The following is a 17,823-nucleotide window of genomic DNA, read 5'->3' as shown; positions in this document are numbered from 1 at the left end:
CACACACACACACACACACACACACACACACACTTTAACCATTTATTTATGTCCACATAAAGGAGAAACATACAGGGACACAAATATTATAGGTGCAGTAAGGTTACATTCACATAATCCTGGAATATGTTTTCATTATACAATAGGCATGTCACTCAGTACTCTATGGATGGGTATAAGTAACACCGTCTCCGCCATGTATGGCGGCTGCCAATTACAACAGAGACAGCACAATACTTTGCCAACCTTTTTGCCTCCTTTTTGGGCATCCCAAGTTGTTGAAACCCTCTAACAGCCAGTATGTGGGTATGTCCTATAGGCTGCCAAATATAAAAACAAATAGTCTGCACCTAATAGCCCAGCTCTGAGATGGTATGTAGGAGTGGTTGGTATTTAATGATCTTGGTCATAAAGGCTTCCTCTAGGCTAAAGTCAAAGGTGCAGGCTATCTAATACAGACACTTCCCTGGACTCTTTATCAATCACAACATCTGGTGTATTAGCTGTTAACGATGTAAAGATGTCTGAGTTATCACAGAGATGGAACATGGATGAAATGACACGGGAATGTTTAAAATACAGTAATAGCACCCATACAATCATAAAATGACAAATCAATATTTGACAGTCCAATATTGACACGCATGTTTTGTTTACAATCTCTTACTTGGCCATATTGCCAATTAGCTTATGGGCTTTATGAGCACTGGTGAGATGCAGTGGTGGACAGCAACAAAGGACAATTACTTGAGTACTGTAGGTTTTTTTAGTACCTGTACTTTCAGTGGTGTAAAGTAACTAAGTACATTTACTAAAGTAGGCTACTGTACTCAAAGTAGAATTTTGAGTTAGTTTTACTTTCACAACGTGATGTGTTGTGAGCTTGTAGATCTGCTATTTTCAATAGATGTTTTTATCTGATAACACAATAAATTATTTCAGTCTCTCATGTTAAAATGCGAGTACCCCCCCCCCCCTGTGTGTGGCTCACCTGCTGACGTTTCTGTTGATCCTTCTGCCGTTTTCCTCTCACATTAATCACATTAATGTCTTTTTGTCAATAACACGCTGGTAGAATGTTGCGTGAAACCCAGCGTCCTCAGGAGGCTTGTAAGAACCCATATCCACACAATGTTGACGTTTATAAGTAACGTTGACACACATTCTGTAGTAGCCCTGAAACATTCAACCATGTGTTTGCACTTTCTCCATTAACGGCCCGTACATCTACATAAACGTTCATATTTCAGATTTAAAATGCTTACCCATGGCCATGGATGTTACAATTATGTACGGGCCCAGAGAAGTACCTGTATCTTCCGTATTGTTCAATAAAAAGCATGTTAATCCGATCGGTGGCCATTTTCACCATATCCTTTCAACCACGCGACCCTATCGGATGGGAGGTGTATTGCACTCTGATACATTATAAATCTATGAGAAAATGGCCACCGATCGGTTAAGAATACACTTTATTGAACAATACGGAATATACGGGTACTTCTGCGGGACCATACAGAATTGTAACATCAATGGCCATGCGGTAAGCACTTTATATTTGAAATCTGAACGTTTATGTAGATGTACGGGCCGTAAATGTAAAAGTGCAAACACCTGGTTGAAGTTCGGTCGGGACAGACGACCGTCGTGTATCCATGGCTAGTTGTAGTTATATCCCATCTTGTCCGTGTAAATTCCTGAACCTCTTCTTTCTGGACAGACATAAGATTCATATAGCATCGGTTCGAGTCCTTTTGACGTGCTTTTGAAGGATATTATCTTTGTTTTGATTTCTTTTCGTCGGACGTTAGCGTTGCCATGGCTGTTGTTGCAGGAAATGGTGAGAGTAACGAGGCTACCCCATTGGCTGTAACGGGAATCACGTGCCAAAAACCGCACCACCCCTTTGAAAGTATTACTGCGCTGCTAAGAAAATAGTACCGACTTTTAAACACTGATTTTAAAAGAAATGCGCCAAAACAGACGGCGAAACCTTTGTTTCTTACTTACTACCAATAGATCTTTTTTAAGAAGCAGAGATTATTTAGATCCACTTGATGGGAACGAAACTGAACGAAAAGAGCCTAGACAATAGGGCCTAACACTTCTGTTTTAATCACATGAATCCTGGCGTCCCTATTTTGGGGGAAACAGTTGTCCTAAATGGCCAATCTAGATTGGATATTTCCGCCAAAGAGTTACTACAGGGGGGGACCATATATGTTTTAGCATCCCTGTTCCTCCCTATTCGCACAAGCTTGTAAATCTGCTATTTCTGGTGAAGAGATTTGGCATAGAAGAAAAAAAGAGCAGACCAGATACAGAGCCACTACTGCTTGAGTGAGAATATTGTTGAAATGCAAAAGGATCTATAGAGCCCTGAGCGACCCCCAGTCAACTTATTATAGGGTTTAAGAAGTGTTTAAATGACCAAAATATTACTGATGAAAGCTCATTATTGTTTTGTTTGTATTGCCGTTTGGAATGTGCATCGTAAATTTATATTTTTCTTATTTTCTGTTTCTTCTTTCTTTTTTGACAACACAGCTGCTTTTAAAATGTATAGCGTCTCTGTCGGGTGGAAACCTCATATGTCCAAAACTGTTACTTTTCAGGATTCAAATTCAAAAGTATCAAAAGTAGCAGATCGACACGCTCAAAACACGTCGCTTCGCACCGCTATGCTACTTTATGTACTTTTGTGTGATGCTGTTGTATGATCAAGTAGGGCATTCATTTACAAAAAAACACAAAAAGTTAGAATATGGAGATACAAGTTTTTTTTTTCATAGCTGAATCGGTAGAGAGGCAGCCTGGGAACCAGAGGGTCCCCGGTTGTTTTGACTCCTGGCCCGGTCTATGTGTCAAAAGTGTCGTTGAGCAAGGCACCTTGCCTGAAGGGAAATTGAGGCGTAACAGCAGCATAATGTGATAAAATAAATAATCTTCAATCTACAAGACAAACAAAAACATAAATAGTCACACAAGAACAGGGCCGACACAGAACCATAAGCATTAAGGAAAGAGTTCTCATGCATTATGCAGTCTGATGGCAGTTGGCATAAAAGAACGTTTAACTGCTCCTGATACTTAGGATGGGTTAAATGCAGAGAACATGTTTTGCTGTATATGCAAATTTCCACTGACAAATACCACAAAGGTAGCCTGGTAAAGCCCCTCCCTCCGGAATTCTCATTTCCATTTGATTTCAGGAGTGAGTCTGGCCTGAAGGCTTATCTGGGCGTTTCTTGCTCGTCCACCAAATGGACTCTCCAATCAGCGTCCTCGCTCATTGTTTTGTGATTGACAGCGGAGGTAGGCCAATCAGGTGGAACCCGAGTGGTTCACACATCATTAATAACTACCACAAAGGAGCACAGACCAAATTATAATTATTTGTCTTACTATTATTGGCTTGTGTGTGTGTGTGTGTGTGTGTGTGTGTGTGTGTGTGTGTGTGTGTGTGTGTGTGTGTGTGTGTGTGTGCGTGTGCGTGTGTGTGTGTGTGTGTGTGAGTGATTTATTTATCTATCTGCCACGGTCGAGGCAGTGATTTATTTATCTATCTATCCATCCATCCATCCATCCATAAAACCTGTCAGTCCATCATAAAATAACATCAAAAGTGTATTCATTAAAACATTAAAGTGATAATAAGCCAGCATGGTTGTTGATGTTGTGAGATGTAGAATTAATTACAGAAACCCCCTCTGTCATAACATTTTAATGCTGTAGTTCAACACACATGTTTACAGCATTATGGGTCACTAGGGGTCGGGATCCAGGGAAAAACTAAATTATATAAACATAGGGGGTCCGAGGCCTGATGCATATTGTCGCTGTTATGATTACATGTTATGATTGAGTCACAAGCTCTTGTTAGTACTTGTCATTGGTTCAATGACAATTTCTAACTGGGGGCCCTTGAAATTCAAAAGGTTGAGGTCACTCCTATAGGTCACTGTTAAAACAGTCCAGAAATAAACAAACACATCTAGCAATATCAGTATTTCACCGTTTATATTTTATGTCTGATCGAATAAATCTATTGGGGACGGTTATTGGTGCTGCTCACTATAGCATAACAGAGAGAGAGAGAGAGAGAGAGAGAGAGAGAGAGAGAGAGAGAGAGAGAGAGAGAGAGAGAGAGAGAGAGAGAAAATAGTCTTCAGAGAGACAGACAGACAGATATGGCATATGGGGAGGGAGAGAGAAAGGGTGAGAAAAGGAAAAAGAGGGTTCAGGTGGGGGGTGTTCAACCGTCCCCTGGGGGGATAGATAGAAAAAAAATCAACTCACGTGGTCCAATAGCTAGTTGACGTAAGCTAGCAGATGGCATGGGTACCAGCTTCTAGAAGGTTGGCATTGCACGCTGTCATTCCTCAAAACCAAGAGAGAGAGAGAGAATTATAGCAAGCTGGCGGAGTGGAGGAGAGGAGAGAAGGAAAGAAAAAAGGGAAGGAGGGAGGTGGAGGAGAGGATACTTACATAAATACATATACCTGCCTAAAGTAGGAAGCTGGAAGCTGGATGATGCACTCTGGAATTTAACGGGAAATAAGAAAAAATACAGGTGAGAAACCGAGGGGCTGTTTTAGCGACTGTTTAAATATAACACAGGGAGGGTACAAATGGAACCATTCCTTTTGTATCCACTCTGACTTAAAGGATTTGTATTTGTATTTTATTTTTTTATGTATTTTTAATTGAAATTAGCATCCCAATGTGTGTGTGTGTTTGTGTGTGTGTGTGTGTGTGTGTGTGTGTGTGTGTGTGTGTGTGTGTGTGTGTGTGTGTGTGTGCGTGTGCGTGTGCGTGTGTGGTTTGTTAGCTTGTTTGTTTGTTTGTTTGTTGTTTATTTATTTAATTGTTTTAAATATGGGTTTGACTCTTATATCTGTCTGAAAACTTTATTCCAGTGGTCTCTGGGAGTTAAAGATATTATAATAATGAAATGAAAATGAAAAACAGCATTATTTTGAATTACCGGGTTGGCCCTCCCAGATGGGAACGATGTACGAAAGCGAATTTCACCCACTTTTTTACCTTGTAAACCTATGATGTGACAATAAATCGGATTCTGATTCTGACACAAATTTTTGTTATTTTAAATAACCTTTCAATTTAATATTCTATAATATTATTATTATTATTATTACATAATACTTATATCAAGATACTTATATCAAGATTCCACTTTAAATCACGCAGTGCTTTTATGTGAGCTAGCTGGCTGTGCGCTTTAATATTAGATAATATAGATCAAATGTCCTGCAGAGGTGGCCAGGTAATGCTTAATTGGCCAATTAAATGGCCTATATGAAAGTCAACGGCTATCATGAATCTGAGCTGTGCCCTGGTGGAAATCTGTGTTAGACAAAGACTAAAGACAATTAAAAGGTGCAAATTACATACATTACATAGTACATTTTCAAACCTTAAAAAAAAAAATGTTGAAAATAGCATATCCACAAGCTCACAACGTGTTTTGAGCTTGTACATTGGCTATTTTCACTGTATTTGAAATAATTTATTTATTTTGTAAGTTTCGGTCCCAAGAGTTCCTTCCTAGAAATTTAGTGGAGTCAAAAGAACAGTATTTTAGAATGTAGCAGAGTGAAAGTCACCAGCTTGCAAAAAACTAAAACAAAACAAAAAACAGAAAAAATATATAATCTAAGTACAGTACTCAAGTCAATTCACTGTCCAACTGGTGGTAATGCACTTAAATAATGCAGGGACCTACAGGAAGTCAGTTTTTACATTTACACTGTTTCAGACGTCTGTGTTTGCCTCCGATCCTTGTTTTATCCAATGAGCCACATGTCTATTGTTATTACTGTTGTTGTTGTTGTTGTTGTTTTTGTTGTTGTTGTTGTTGTTGTTGTTGTTGTTGTTGTTGTTGTTGGCCTTTCCTAGCTGGAGAAGATACAGTAGAGAATATATATATGTTATGTTATGTGTTATATGTTATTTCATAACATATTAAAAGGATGTTGACTAAAAACATGCAGTTGGACACAATATAAGATTGCGGTGCACATGACAAGGCTTGAATGCTTGAAATACCAACTGCAAAATAGAAGCAAATGATGTACTTGAATGCTGCCATTCTTGGCGGAGCCTATACAGCATGAACAGTGTTCAAATAAACATAGTCAGTTGTCTTTGTGAAAATGTTTTTTGTCAAGCCCTTCAAAATGATTGGAAGTGGGATTATTTATACTGTATAGATAGCCTATCCCCTGCCTTTGAAGTTAGATTTTATGGTGGCTTTCAACAAGAAAAATACTATACAGTATGTGGTTCCTACACCATCAGAGACCTAAAGTCTGGCACTCCAAAAACGTAATAAAAATAAAACCGAGGGAGGGGGCCTGGGGGGGTGCAACTGCCTAGTTTACCTATGCGTAGAAACGCCCATGGGTCCGTGTCTGTTGCCAGTGGCGCACATTGGCATTACCTCGCTTTTGTAGAAAAAGCAGTGTGTGCCATATTGTTAACAAACACAAAAACTAATGAAGAACTGATGGTCACTTAAATAAAAGAACATAACGTGCATACAGTATAGCACTGCTAGAATAGCAAAGTAATAGAGGAATAATAATGTATATTCTTATTATTTATTTTAAATGTATGGTTTATCAATCCTAAACGGATAGTGATTTATTTTCATGTTGGCCTACATGTTTTTTTTTTATTGCGACTACTTGAATCTCTCTCTCTGTCTCTCCCTCTCTCTCTCTTCTTTCCCCCCGACACGGTCGAGGCAGAAGGCCGCCCACCCTAGAACCTAGGGTCTGCCTGACGTTTCTTCCAGTTAAGGGGGAGTTTTTCGTTACCACTGTCGCAAAATTGCTTGCTCAGGGTGGGACTGTCGGGTCTCTGCTCTACATGTAAAGTGTCTTGAGACAACTTGTTGTGATTTGACACTTTAATAAAATTGAATTGAATTGAAAAATGGTAAATCTTGTAGCCTACCCACCCACCCCATCCTTTATAACTACTGTATAGGCCCAGTTTCTACGATTTTTTAAATTTTTGTCGCATTCCTGAGCAGGGGCGTCAATTGGATATGGCAAGGTATGGCAGGTGCCATACCTTTACATGTAAGACCATTGTGTTTGTATGTTGTAGGTATAATGCATAGTTTTCTATGCATTTCGGGGGTTTTAGGGGGTGTCCCTTATTTTCATCTATGGGAGTTGGCAACCCTAACCTTGCCATACCTTAGCTTTTGCTGAACTGACGCCACTGTTCCTGAGCCAATAATTTGAAGACGTGTCATCAGTCAATACTTCAAACTCTTTGAGAGACTTCGCCGGTCATCAAATTATTGGCTTAGGAATGGGACAAAAACCAAAAGATCTCCATAAATACAAGGCTTCATGGGATGTGTAATTGATAGAATTATTTTTTTGGGTGAACAACTCCTTTAATATGTGTGTGCTGTGTGTGTGTGTGTGTGTGTGTGTGTGTGTGTGTGTGTGTGTGTGTGTGTGTGTGTGTGTGTGTGTGTGTGTGTGTGTGTGTGTGTGGGTGTGTGTGTGGGGGTGCGTGCGTGCGTGCGTGCGTGCGCGTGAGCGTGTGTGTGTGTGTGTGTGTCTCTCTCTCTCTCTCTCTCTCTCTCTCTCTCTCTCTCTCACAAAGGAACCAAATGCTGACTTTACCGTTTGACGAGTCGCTGCCTAAAATGCCAGAGAGCCCGTCGATCAGGAGTGGCAGCTTCCCGCAGCTTGGGACGTGCAGGGTCAGTAAGCCCCGCCTCCACCTCCACCAGCACCATGACAGCAGCCAGGTCAAAGCGGGTCTCCTCCTGGCCGTCCAAACCACAGGGGACCAGCTGCTGGAGTCTGAGAGCAACCGAGGCGATGAGGAGGAGGAAGAAGATGAAGATGAGGGATTCGAGGGCCTCCAGCAGGTAGGAGTGTAGCCACTATCTGAGATTTAACTAGTTAAACAGTTAATCAAACTAATTGATTTGATCGATTATAACAAAAATATTGATAATCAACAATTTTATGAAATAATCAGTTGACAATCTATCCCTATTTTGGGCATGTCGTTGGAGGTGAAAAGTTTCCAGAAATTTTAAAAAATACAAGCTATTTTCGCTATTCAATTCAAAAGAGATTGTTTTGCACCCCAAATCCTAACGTTTTAAATCATGGTTAACAGCACAATCTATAGTTACAATTGTTTCAATCAGGCCTGGAATTTCGTCATTTTAGGGTCAAGGCCACTTGGCTTTTGGTGTTTTGGTGCATTTTTTTTAGGGCACAAATGCCAAATCTTAAGTCCAATTAATTAATTTAACTTTAAGGTTAAGGATGATTGCATTTTAATATAGTACAAGTACAGGGTAACTATCAGTAATATATAACTGGTTTATTTCACAAAATAATGTATTGGAAAATAACCAATATTTCATATTGGTCTCAAATTGAATATTTCTCACATTCAGCACTGCACTTCGCTGATTGAAGTAAGGGTCACATGAATCACATGAGCATTCACAGATTCAAAGTTTTATTGCATTTTTTATTTTCATTGAAGATGAATTGTGATTGGACTTGCAGTAATGACTAATAACCTTTGTTTATTGTACGTGATTTAGCCTAAACTTCTAAACTCCTAAACGTTCACATTAATGTTATCCAACAAGTTTTTATACATTTCTCTCTCACTCGCGCGCATGCACACACACACACACACGCACGCACACACACTCACGTGTCCTTGGGTTGCGGCGTTCAATGGTTGTTTGTTCTGTTACCATCACTTGTGAAATGCTCCATGATTATCATCGCAAAGACGTTGTAAGTGATCTTGGGCGTGTTGGACCCTTGCTTTGCTGCAATTTTTTTCGGCATGTACTGTAGACAGCCGTTCTTTGGTGGATAAAAATCGCATAATAGTTTGGCAAAGCGGAGTTCCGCACATACGTACGGAGTTCGCTCCGGCGCTCCCACTCAAACATAATCGTGACACCTACATACAGTACAGGTAGGCTAGTAAGCTACACGCTACAGTCAAAATTGTTTCATTTAAGCTGGTAACGTTAAACAAACAGCAGCTAGCTATCTTTCGTTTCTCTCCGTAGTCGCTCTCCCTCTCCCCACCTCTCTCTCTCTCTTTCTCTCTCTCTCCCTCTAGTCTCTCCCCCGTCAAAAGCATCAGCTTCCATGGGATTTTAAGCTGTGCGCGATTCATATCAGCCTCGAAATCAAACCTACCACTCGTTAGTTGCGCAGCTACGTTTCACAGAATCTCATTCTCAACCACAGACAGCACTGAGGAGACGTTTAAATCAGCTGAGGCAGACTGCAGGCAGGGCATCAAGGCCACTATGGCCGACATGGCCACACAGAGGGGCAACGAGAGCCATGGCCGTCGTGGCCGCCGTGAAATTCCCGCCCTTGTGACAATAGTTAGGACAGTAACTAAGTACATTTACTTGAATACTGTACTTCAGTTCAATAAAGGAGAGATCAAGTTGTTGCAAACGAAAAAGTTTTAATGAATAAAATATTTCAATGTTTTATTGAACATTTTGACGATTAGACTCTAGACTTTGAAAAAGGAGAACCCCCCTGGAGTCTAGATGCTGGTGGTGGCAGCGCAGATGAACCTCCTTCTCAACTCTAGACAATTGAGACTTTACAAGGAGGAGTTGGGGATGGAAGTGGGTTACTCGCTCCTTGCTTGCTGAAAAGAGAATGACAGGATCAGTCAGAGGCAGTGATATTTAAAGGCGGAGCCCAATCGCCTGATTCGCTGACTGCTGATTGGCTGGAAGTGCTCACACTTAAGCTGTGAATGAATGTTGTTTTAAAATTCTGCAATGTATTGATATTGACAAGAAAATGTACTTCATAATTTGTACTTTTGAATACTAGTATTTACTTGAGCGTACTTTGTCCACCACTCTCTCCAGCAGGACGAGAACGGCATCCCGCGGCGGCAGAGGGGTCCCAGGAAGAAGCAGATGACCCGCGGCCGTATGGAGCGCGTCAAAGTGCGACGCATGGAGGCCAACACCCGCGAACGCAACCGCATGCACGGCCTGAACAACGCTCTGGACAGCCTGCGCAAGGTATGTTATTTATATAAACCTCATATCCCCATATTACAACTTGTAAATGTTGCTATAAAAAGACATGTGAAAGTGGTTAAGTGTGTCTGTGGGTTTTATAAATTACCTATTGAACCAATGAAAAGTATTGAGAGCTTGAGACTAAATAACTACATTGGATCCATTGGATTTTGAAAATGAAATACATTGTTTCATTAGGTGGTGCCCTGCTATTCTAAGACCCAGAAACTGTCCAAGATAGAGACCCTGCGCCTGGCCAAAAACTACATCTGGGCCCTGTCTGAGATCCTCAGCACCGGGAAGAGACCCGATCTGTTGACGTTCGTCCAGACCCTCTGCAGGTGGGCATGTGGTGTAAACATAATTTTTTTTAAAGTACATGTACTCAACTCAACTACATTTTTTTAGTAAATGTACTTTACTTGAGTATTTGTATTGTTGGATATAGAACATAAATATTGCACTTTTGACTCCACTACATTTCTAGGAATGGACAAAGTACATTATTAATTAATCACTTAAGCCCTATTTCAAATAGCACATCTATAAGCTCACAATGCATCCCAATGTGACATGTCTTTTTTCACTATTATCGATATGTTTTAAAACATTCTGTAAAATCTTTGATCAATTTAAACACCAGTATTTTCAGGACAAAAAGATTGGGTGCATTGACTCTATTTCGGTACAACTAATACACACCATTTGTACTACAGTAGTAATAGTAAATGCAATTTAATTCAGTAAATGCTTAAAAGATTGAAGTTATTATTTTAATTATTTAAACATTTGACATTTTAGTTTTTACCATTGTGGAACCAAAATATGGAATAGCTAAGAAACTGAATCAATTAATAGAATCAGAATCGATAAAATCCTAACAATACCCATCCCTAACTGCAGGGGGATCTCCCAGCCCACCACCAACCTGGTGGCCGGCTGCCTTCAGCTCAACGCTCGCAATTTCATCATGGCAGAGCAGGACGCCTTCACGGGAAGATCGCCGTTCGAGGCACTGTACCCTCCTTACCACCACCATCTTCATCACCATCATCACCACCACAGCGGCGATGGGGAGAGCGCCAGCGTGGACAAGCCTTTCCGGCCGTACAGTGCCTACTACGACACTTTCTACGAGAGTGCGACTTCACCCGAGCGCTCCAACTCGAGCCCCCCGATCTTTGGCGCTGGGGCAGTGGCACCCTCAGGCACCCTCAGCCCCCCGCTGAATTTTAATGGGATTTTCTCCCTCAAACACGAGGAGGGGGGAGTGCGGGATTATGGGAAGAACAGCTGCCACTACGGTGCTGCATTGCGCTACTGCGCAGCGCCATCGACGGGAGGGAGAAGTGCCGGCGCGCTGCACGGCACCATGTTGAGAGGAGGCTCTGCCCCGACGGACATCCACCCCTATGATGTACATCTCCGGGGACAGATTTACCCCGTCAATGACGAGATAAACACACCTTTTCATGATTAAAAGAACAACGAGAGAGAGAGAGAGAGAGAACTGGCTAAAGCAGTGATTTTTCAACGTTTTTCATTTCAAGGACCCCCTGTTTGAGATGCATTAGGCCACCGATGCCCATTGGGGGGGGGGGGGACTCCAATCTACACTGTAAAATCATCAGTGCTACTGTAATTTAACTCTTAGATTGTACAAAATGTGTGCACTCTCTGAGTTACGGACCCATAAAGAGCTGTACGATTGCGTTGAAAAACACTGGTCTCAGTCCTAAAGAATGAACATTTATTATTGATGTTGTGTATATTTTAGGTGGTGGTAGTGGCGCGGTCACAGGCCATCTGAAAGGTTGAGCAAGGGACAGATATTCATTCATTCATCTATCTATCTATGTTTTATGTATTGTAGTCTACTTATGTATCTATTGATGTCATGCAGGGTTGCAGTTAATTGCCAGGGCCAAACTCCAACTTGCCTTGGGACCTATAACACACGCACGCACGCACGCACGCACGCACGCACGCACGCACGCACGCACGCACACACACACACACACACACACACACACACACACACACACACACACACACACACCGAACATAGTGCAAGAGATACGAGTACAGATACGAGTAGACTAAAAAGAGGATTTATATAAATATGGATTACTTTTTTAATCCCAAGCTCGTGTTAATGCTTTTCATTGGTTCCTAATTTATACAACACAAAGAAACCGCTTTCACTTACAAAACATTTCTAGCAAAAATAGCAGATCTACAAGCTCACAACGCATCGCGATGGACATGTTGTGAGCTTGTAGATCTTCTATTTTTGCTACCATTGAGCACCACCCTTATTTGGCAAATTAGGGTATTAATTTATGAAAACAAAAAAATTACATCAGAAGAATTTACACAGCAATAAAACCACTATGCAACATTCAACACAACACTAAAACGGTCTTCTCATTTAAAGACAAGAACTAGCTAATTCGAACACAGTTTGAAATGCCTGTACATCCACAATGTACAGTTTATTTATTTATTTGTTTGTTTGTTCATTTGTTCGTTCATTTATTCAGATATTTATTTAAAAAACACACAGCGTTTAGGCTTTAAGTTCTTCTTTATTTCATGACTACGGCAGTGTTATTAATGGAGCCGTTACAGGTCCATTTGGTTACATTTTGTACCCTCACAGTTACAAATTAATAAACTAACACTGAGAGGATTTTATGGGTGAATCGTTAAATAGTTTTTCTGTCCTTTTTTAGATTATTTCTTTCTTTCTTTCTTTCTTTCCTTCTTTTCTATTCTCTTTTCCTTCTCATATCGTCCAATTTGGTATGAATTGCAGAGTTTATCGATTGTAAAATATGTACAGTGAATTTAATAATGAGAGATTAAATGCTTGTAAATAAAATGGTGAATTTGTACAAACACATTGAACAGATTCTCATGAAAATATAAGAGCACAAATGATTTAATTTAGTCGGTGTTGTGACACTTTTGTGATGAACTTTTAGCCACTGAAACAAAAGAAAATAAGTCTAGTGGACTTATTTTCTTTTGTTTCAGTGGCATCAATGGTTGGCTGGCAAATATAAACTACAATTTATTCCTTATTCACAAATGGAAAATCTCAGCACAAAGCTTTTGGCCCACTAATATATGCAACATTTCTGCAGAAGTGTTCACATTAGGCCTAGATGTTCATACAGTATGTGTAGTATAATTCATGATTCTTATCATTCATTTCATATGTAGGGGGCCAATCATGCAACCCTTAGGCACACTTTTGTATTTGTTAGTTGTATTATTCTTCTGCCGCTATCTCACTATCTACACAATTGTTTTTTATGAAACTTGGCAGTATGGTAGAGGGTCATGAAAAACGTAAAACTCACAACCATTGGCCAAAGGGTGGTGCTATACCAGTCAATTGAAAAGCTGTGAAACTTCATACACATACAGTATGTGTCTCCTCATGAGGAAAAACGTTGCCACTTTGACCGTTGACCCTTAGATCTTCCGGCATTTTTTATAATATGAAACATATAATTCAATTCGAACTTCTCCTGAGATTTTTGAGCAATCTGCACAAAACTTTCTACACACAAACTTTTTCGGACATTTTGAGTAGTTTGAAAATAAAAATGTATCCGTACTTCTCTTGGGATTTCTGAGCAATCTGTGTGAAACGTTATACACACAATATGTGCACTATTATCTAAACTCCCAGTTGGAGAGAAGTTTGTACGTGAAAAAATGTAAGCCTCCATGAGCCAATAAATATTGTAGAGGGTATGGCTTTATGAAAAATAAAAAATAAATAAATAAATAACAACTGTGGATGAGCTACTTTCTCTCAATCTCAGTTCTGGGGTTGTGGTAGCAAGAGTGTCTACCTGTCAGTCAGAAGGGCCCTGGATCGAACCTTAGCTTATCCAGGCTTAATTTAAATTGCCACACAGAAATCATGACCTTATTAATTAATGTCCACTTTTTAAAGACAGCATGAAATGGCATTTTGACAGAATTAATTTTCTATTTTGTGATGTATGTACTCGTAAAACAGGGGGCACGGCACATGACATAAGGCAAAACGTTCCAGCAGACTTAAAGGTTCGATTCCAGACTCTGGCCAAACCGACTGGCCAGGAATAGTAACGAAAAGCTATAGCCTAAATAGAACACTACAATTTGTTTCTGTTGTGTGGATGAAGCAGAGAAATGCAAACTTTTGTCTTGATAACTGAATTTTTAACAAGAGTTTGAAATCTGCCATTATACAATAATGACATTTTAATATCCACAATCCCTCAGAACTCTGCTTAGCTGTTTCCGATGCTTTGTTAATTGCATGGTCTTCTTTCTCTCAAGTTCAGTCAGCGCATATTGCGTTTTGTATTGTGCATTTAGCATTGCTTGGCCCCCGTATTGCTGCTTGTAGCTGTATTTTATTTTGTCTTGCACATTATTTATATTATTATTATTATTATGTTATTTATGTATTGCAAAAAGAGTTGCCTTAATTTGAAACATATCTTAACAAATGCATTATACAACGTGTATTGTAATAGCGTATTTTTGGCATAATATTTGTGGTTTGTTCTGACGCAAATCGTATTGAATTTTTTGGTCACATTATTTTATAATTTTACATCAAATAAAAGTGTCAACTTAAGTCTATGGTTTCTATATTTTGGTTTGTTTAAGGAAACACTTTAACAATCAGAGATTAAATTAATTTGCTGTTATCTCAAAGATTAAGACATTAATTAAATTATTCAAAATATTAATAATCCTAAACCATGTGGATGCGTTGCCTGTAAAAAGGGACAGACGGATGGACAGACAGATATGGGAGGCAGAAAGAGTGAGAGAGAGAAAGAGAGAGAGAGAGAGAGAGAGAGAGAGAGAGAGAGAGAGAGAGAGAGAGAGAGAGAGAGAGAGAGAGAGAGAGAGAGAGAGATATTGCATGCAGCATCGTTTACGATCGTGCTATATGTGTGGTGGTGTTGTGGTGATGTCACCAGTGTGTGTGTGTGTGTGTGTGTGTGTGTGTGTGTGTGTGTGTGTGTGTGTGTGTGTGTGTGTGTGTGTGTGTGTGTGTGTGAAGCTGGCAGTGTGCCAGCATGGTGACAGACTGCCACTGCAGACATGTCCCCATGTGTCCCTGCAATGTCATCCAAACACACATTATAGGGGCCACGCGTCACAATAAGGAGATGCAGTGATCCACACCACAACAGCCCTGACCTCCATAATGAGAGGGTTGAGGATTCATTTATGCTCCGTCACAATCACACAAGGCAAGGTTACTACTACTACTACTACTAATAATAATAATCAAAATAATAATAATGATACATGCAATTTCATATGTGATTTTCTAAATACTCAAGTTGCTTAACAAAATTAAACAAGCAAAAACAACTCTATTATGAAAAAAACTAGTTAAAAGGGGAAAAATCTAAACAAACAAACAAAAAAAAAGTGGGGAATGCAAGTCCGGAAAGATCGGTTTTATTTGAGTGTGGTTTTAAACGAGGCAAGGGTGGGGGCAGCTTTGATGTGAGCATGGGAGTGAGTGCAATAGGGAGGGAACTGCAACTGAGAAGGCCCCGTCACCCAAGGTTTGTCACTTTGGGGACCAAGGAGGTGGTTAGAGTTTTGAATTTTTCATTAGTTTAATTTTTTTGTTTCATTTTCATGTTTTCAATTTATGTTCAATTTAATGTGTTATAAGCAGGTTTGCTAGTTCAGTTTTTATTAGTTTTAGTGTTTTTTTTCCCCCTTATTTATTTATTTTTGTAATATGGGGGCAAAATTAAAAAAGCTCAGAAAAAATGTGATCTGCAATGTGTGCAGTGCAGCACATTTTAGATCTGTTATTCTTGCTTTTTTAAGAAGAAAATTGGGTAGCCTACAGTACATATGACTAAAACTCATTTGTTTTAGTTTGTTGGACGGTCTGAGCATAACAATAATTTCACAATCGGCAAAATCTTATTAACAAACTAAATCAAAACATCTTCTCTACATACACCCAATGTAAAAAAGAAAAAAAAAAGGTAGAATAACGTAAGGTCTTTATTTTACTCATAATAGTTTAACTCTGATTTCACATTGTGGAGCCCTAACTCTTGACTAGCCTACAATAAGTATTAAATTAATAAAATGTTCATATTTCATAATATGTTCATCAATGCACAGTGGCTGTCATATGCATCAAAAGAAAAGCTGCAATGTAATTAATCATATGTTATTACATAGTAGTTACATTAACACTGAGGTTACTGTATAACATAATTACACGATAGGAAGGACACCTTCCCCTTTTTGACACTCATGAGCGTGCGCGCGCGTGTGTGTGTGTGTGTGTGTGTGTGTGTGTGTGTGTGTGTGTGTGCGTGTGCGTGTGCGTGTGCGTGTGTGTGTGTGTGTGTGTGTGTGTGTGCGCGTGCGTGTGTGTGTGTGTGAAAGAGAGAGACAGCCAAACAGACATACAGAGAGAGATACTGTAGGGGGGGCACGTATGAGTGTGTGTGTGTGTGTGTGTGTGTGTGTGTGTGTGTGTGTGTGTGTGTGTGTGTGTGTGTGTGTGTGTGTGTGTGTGTGTGTGTGTGTGTGTGTGTGTGTGTGTGTGTGTGTGTGTGTGTGTGTGTGTGTGTGTGTGTATTATAGGTCCCAAGGCAAGTTGGAGTTTGGCCCAAGCAATTAACTGCAACCCTACATGACATCAATAAATACATAACTAAACACCCAGAAAGACAGACAGACAGACAGACAGACAGACAGACAGACAGACAGACAGACAGACAGACAGACAGACAGACAGACAGACAGACAGACAGACAGAAGGAATGAAGGGCAGCCAACACAACAGCGAGTGTCTCTGTCCTTGGCACATATGTCCACCTTTAAAGGTTTCCAGACAATTGAATTAAGACGCTTTAATGATTACTGCATCCAATGGCCTGTGCCACCAATAAGCTACCATCCAATACACCACATCATAGATAATAAATATTAGAAGAAATAGAGAAATGGAGGACTTAAGGATTTATTACAGTAGCCTTAATTAGTGTTTTTCAACGTGGGATGGGCTCCCCCAACTCAATCTGGTGTGTGTGTCGCAGTGATGTGCATGGTGACATTTTCACTGTCAGCTTTGTCAAAGCATCCCTGTCACATGTGACAAGGTGACAACTAGCACGTCAAGTGTTTAATATGACACTTTATTTTATATCTTCATATTATTAGATGTGAGATATCTTTATGATATATCTAGCCAATTCTATATTATTAGAAGTGAGATGTTGCAGCTTTTCAAGTAAAAAAATATAACAATTTGAGCGAAGCCTGCATTCGTTCAGCAGCGCCTGTTATTTCACATATATCCCCTCTCTGTGTCCCTTAATGAATGGCTTTGTCATTGAATGACACTATAGGGTTCATGTGGTTAATTTGCATTTGAGAACATACATAGGCAGTTTTAGTTTGCTTTGTAAGATGTTGTCTAGTAGCAGGTAGCTAATGTTTGTAGCCATCCCTCTATCAGGTTGTTTAGCCTTCTGGCTTCCAGATTACTAGCAAGTCATCCTATGTGCGTTTCTGGGACTGGCAGATGGCGAGGGGTGGGGGGTGGTGGTCACTGGGGGAATTCCACAGTCTACCATTCTGCCAGTGGCCTTGTGGCTGTGAAGCCATTATCCAAGTGCTGGCATCTGAATCAGTCCATGCTTGGGATGGCAGGGGTC

General features: G+C 40.1%; 2 protein-coding genes across 2 annotated transcripts in view; both read left to right on the top strand.

The window, feature by feature from the left end:
- mtss1 (MTSS I-BAR domain containing 1) overlaps window positions 1–17,823 on the top strand; it is a 745,180-nt gene that overhangs the window by 521,007 nt on the left and 206,350 nt on the right. The window lies entirely within an intron of this gene.
- LOC308082008 (neurogenic differentiation factor 6-B-like) lies at window positions 7,694–11,576 on the top strand (the record flags this gene model as incomplete). The annotated part of the gene is made up of 4 exons (XM_080423618.1): window positions 7,694–7,921; window positions 9,938–10,096; window positions 10,295–10,437; window positions 11,000–11,576. 4 exons carry the CDS (start codon window positions 7,694–7,696, stop codon window positions 11,574–11,576), a joined length of 1,107 nt encoding a protein of 368 aa, XP_080279744.1.

The sequence above is a fragment of the Gymnoscopelus braueri genome (genome assembly GCF_963280865.1).
Source record: "Gymnoscopelus braueri genome assembly, chromosome: 3".
NCBI lineage: Eukaryota > Metazoa > Chordata > Actinopteri > Myctophiformes > Myctophidae > Gymnoscopelus > Gymnoscopelus braueri.
This window is presented reverse-complemented; position numbering and strand designations above follow the sequence as displayed.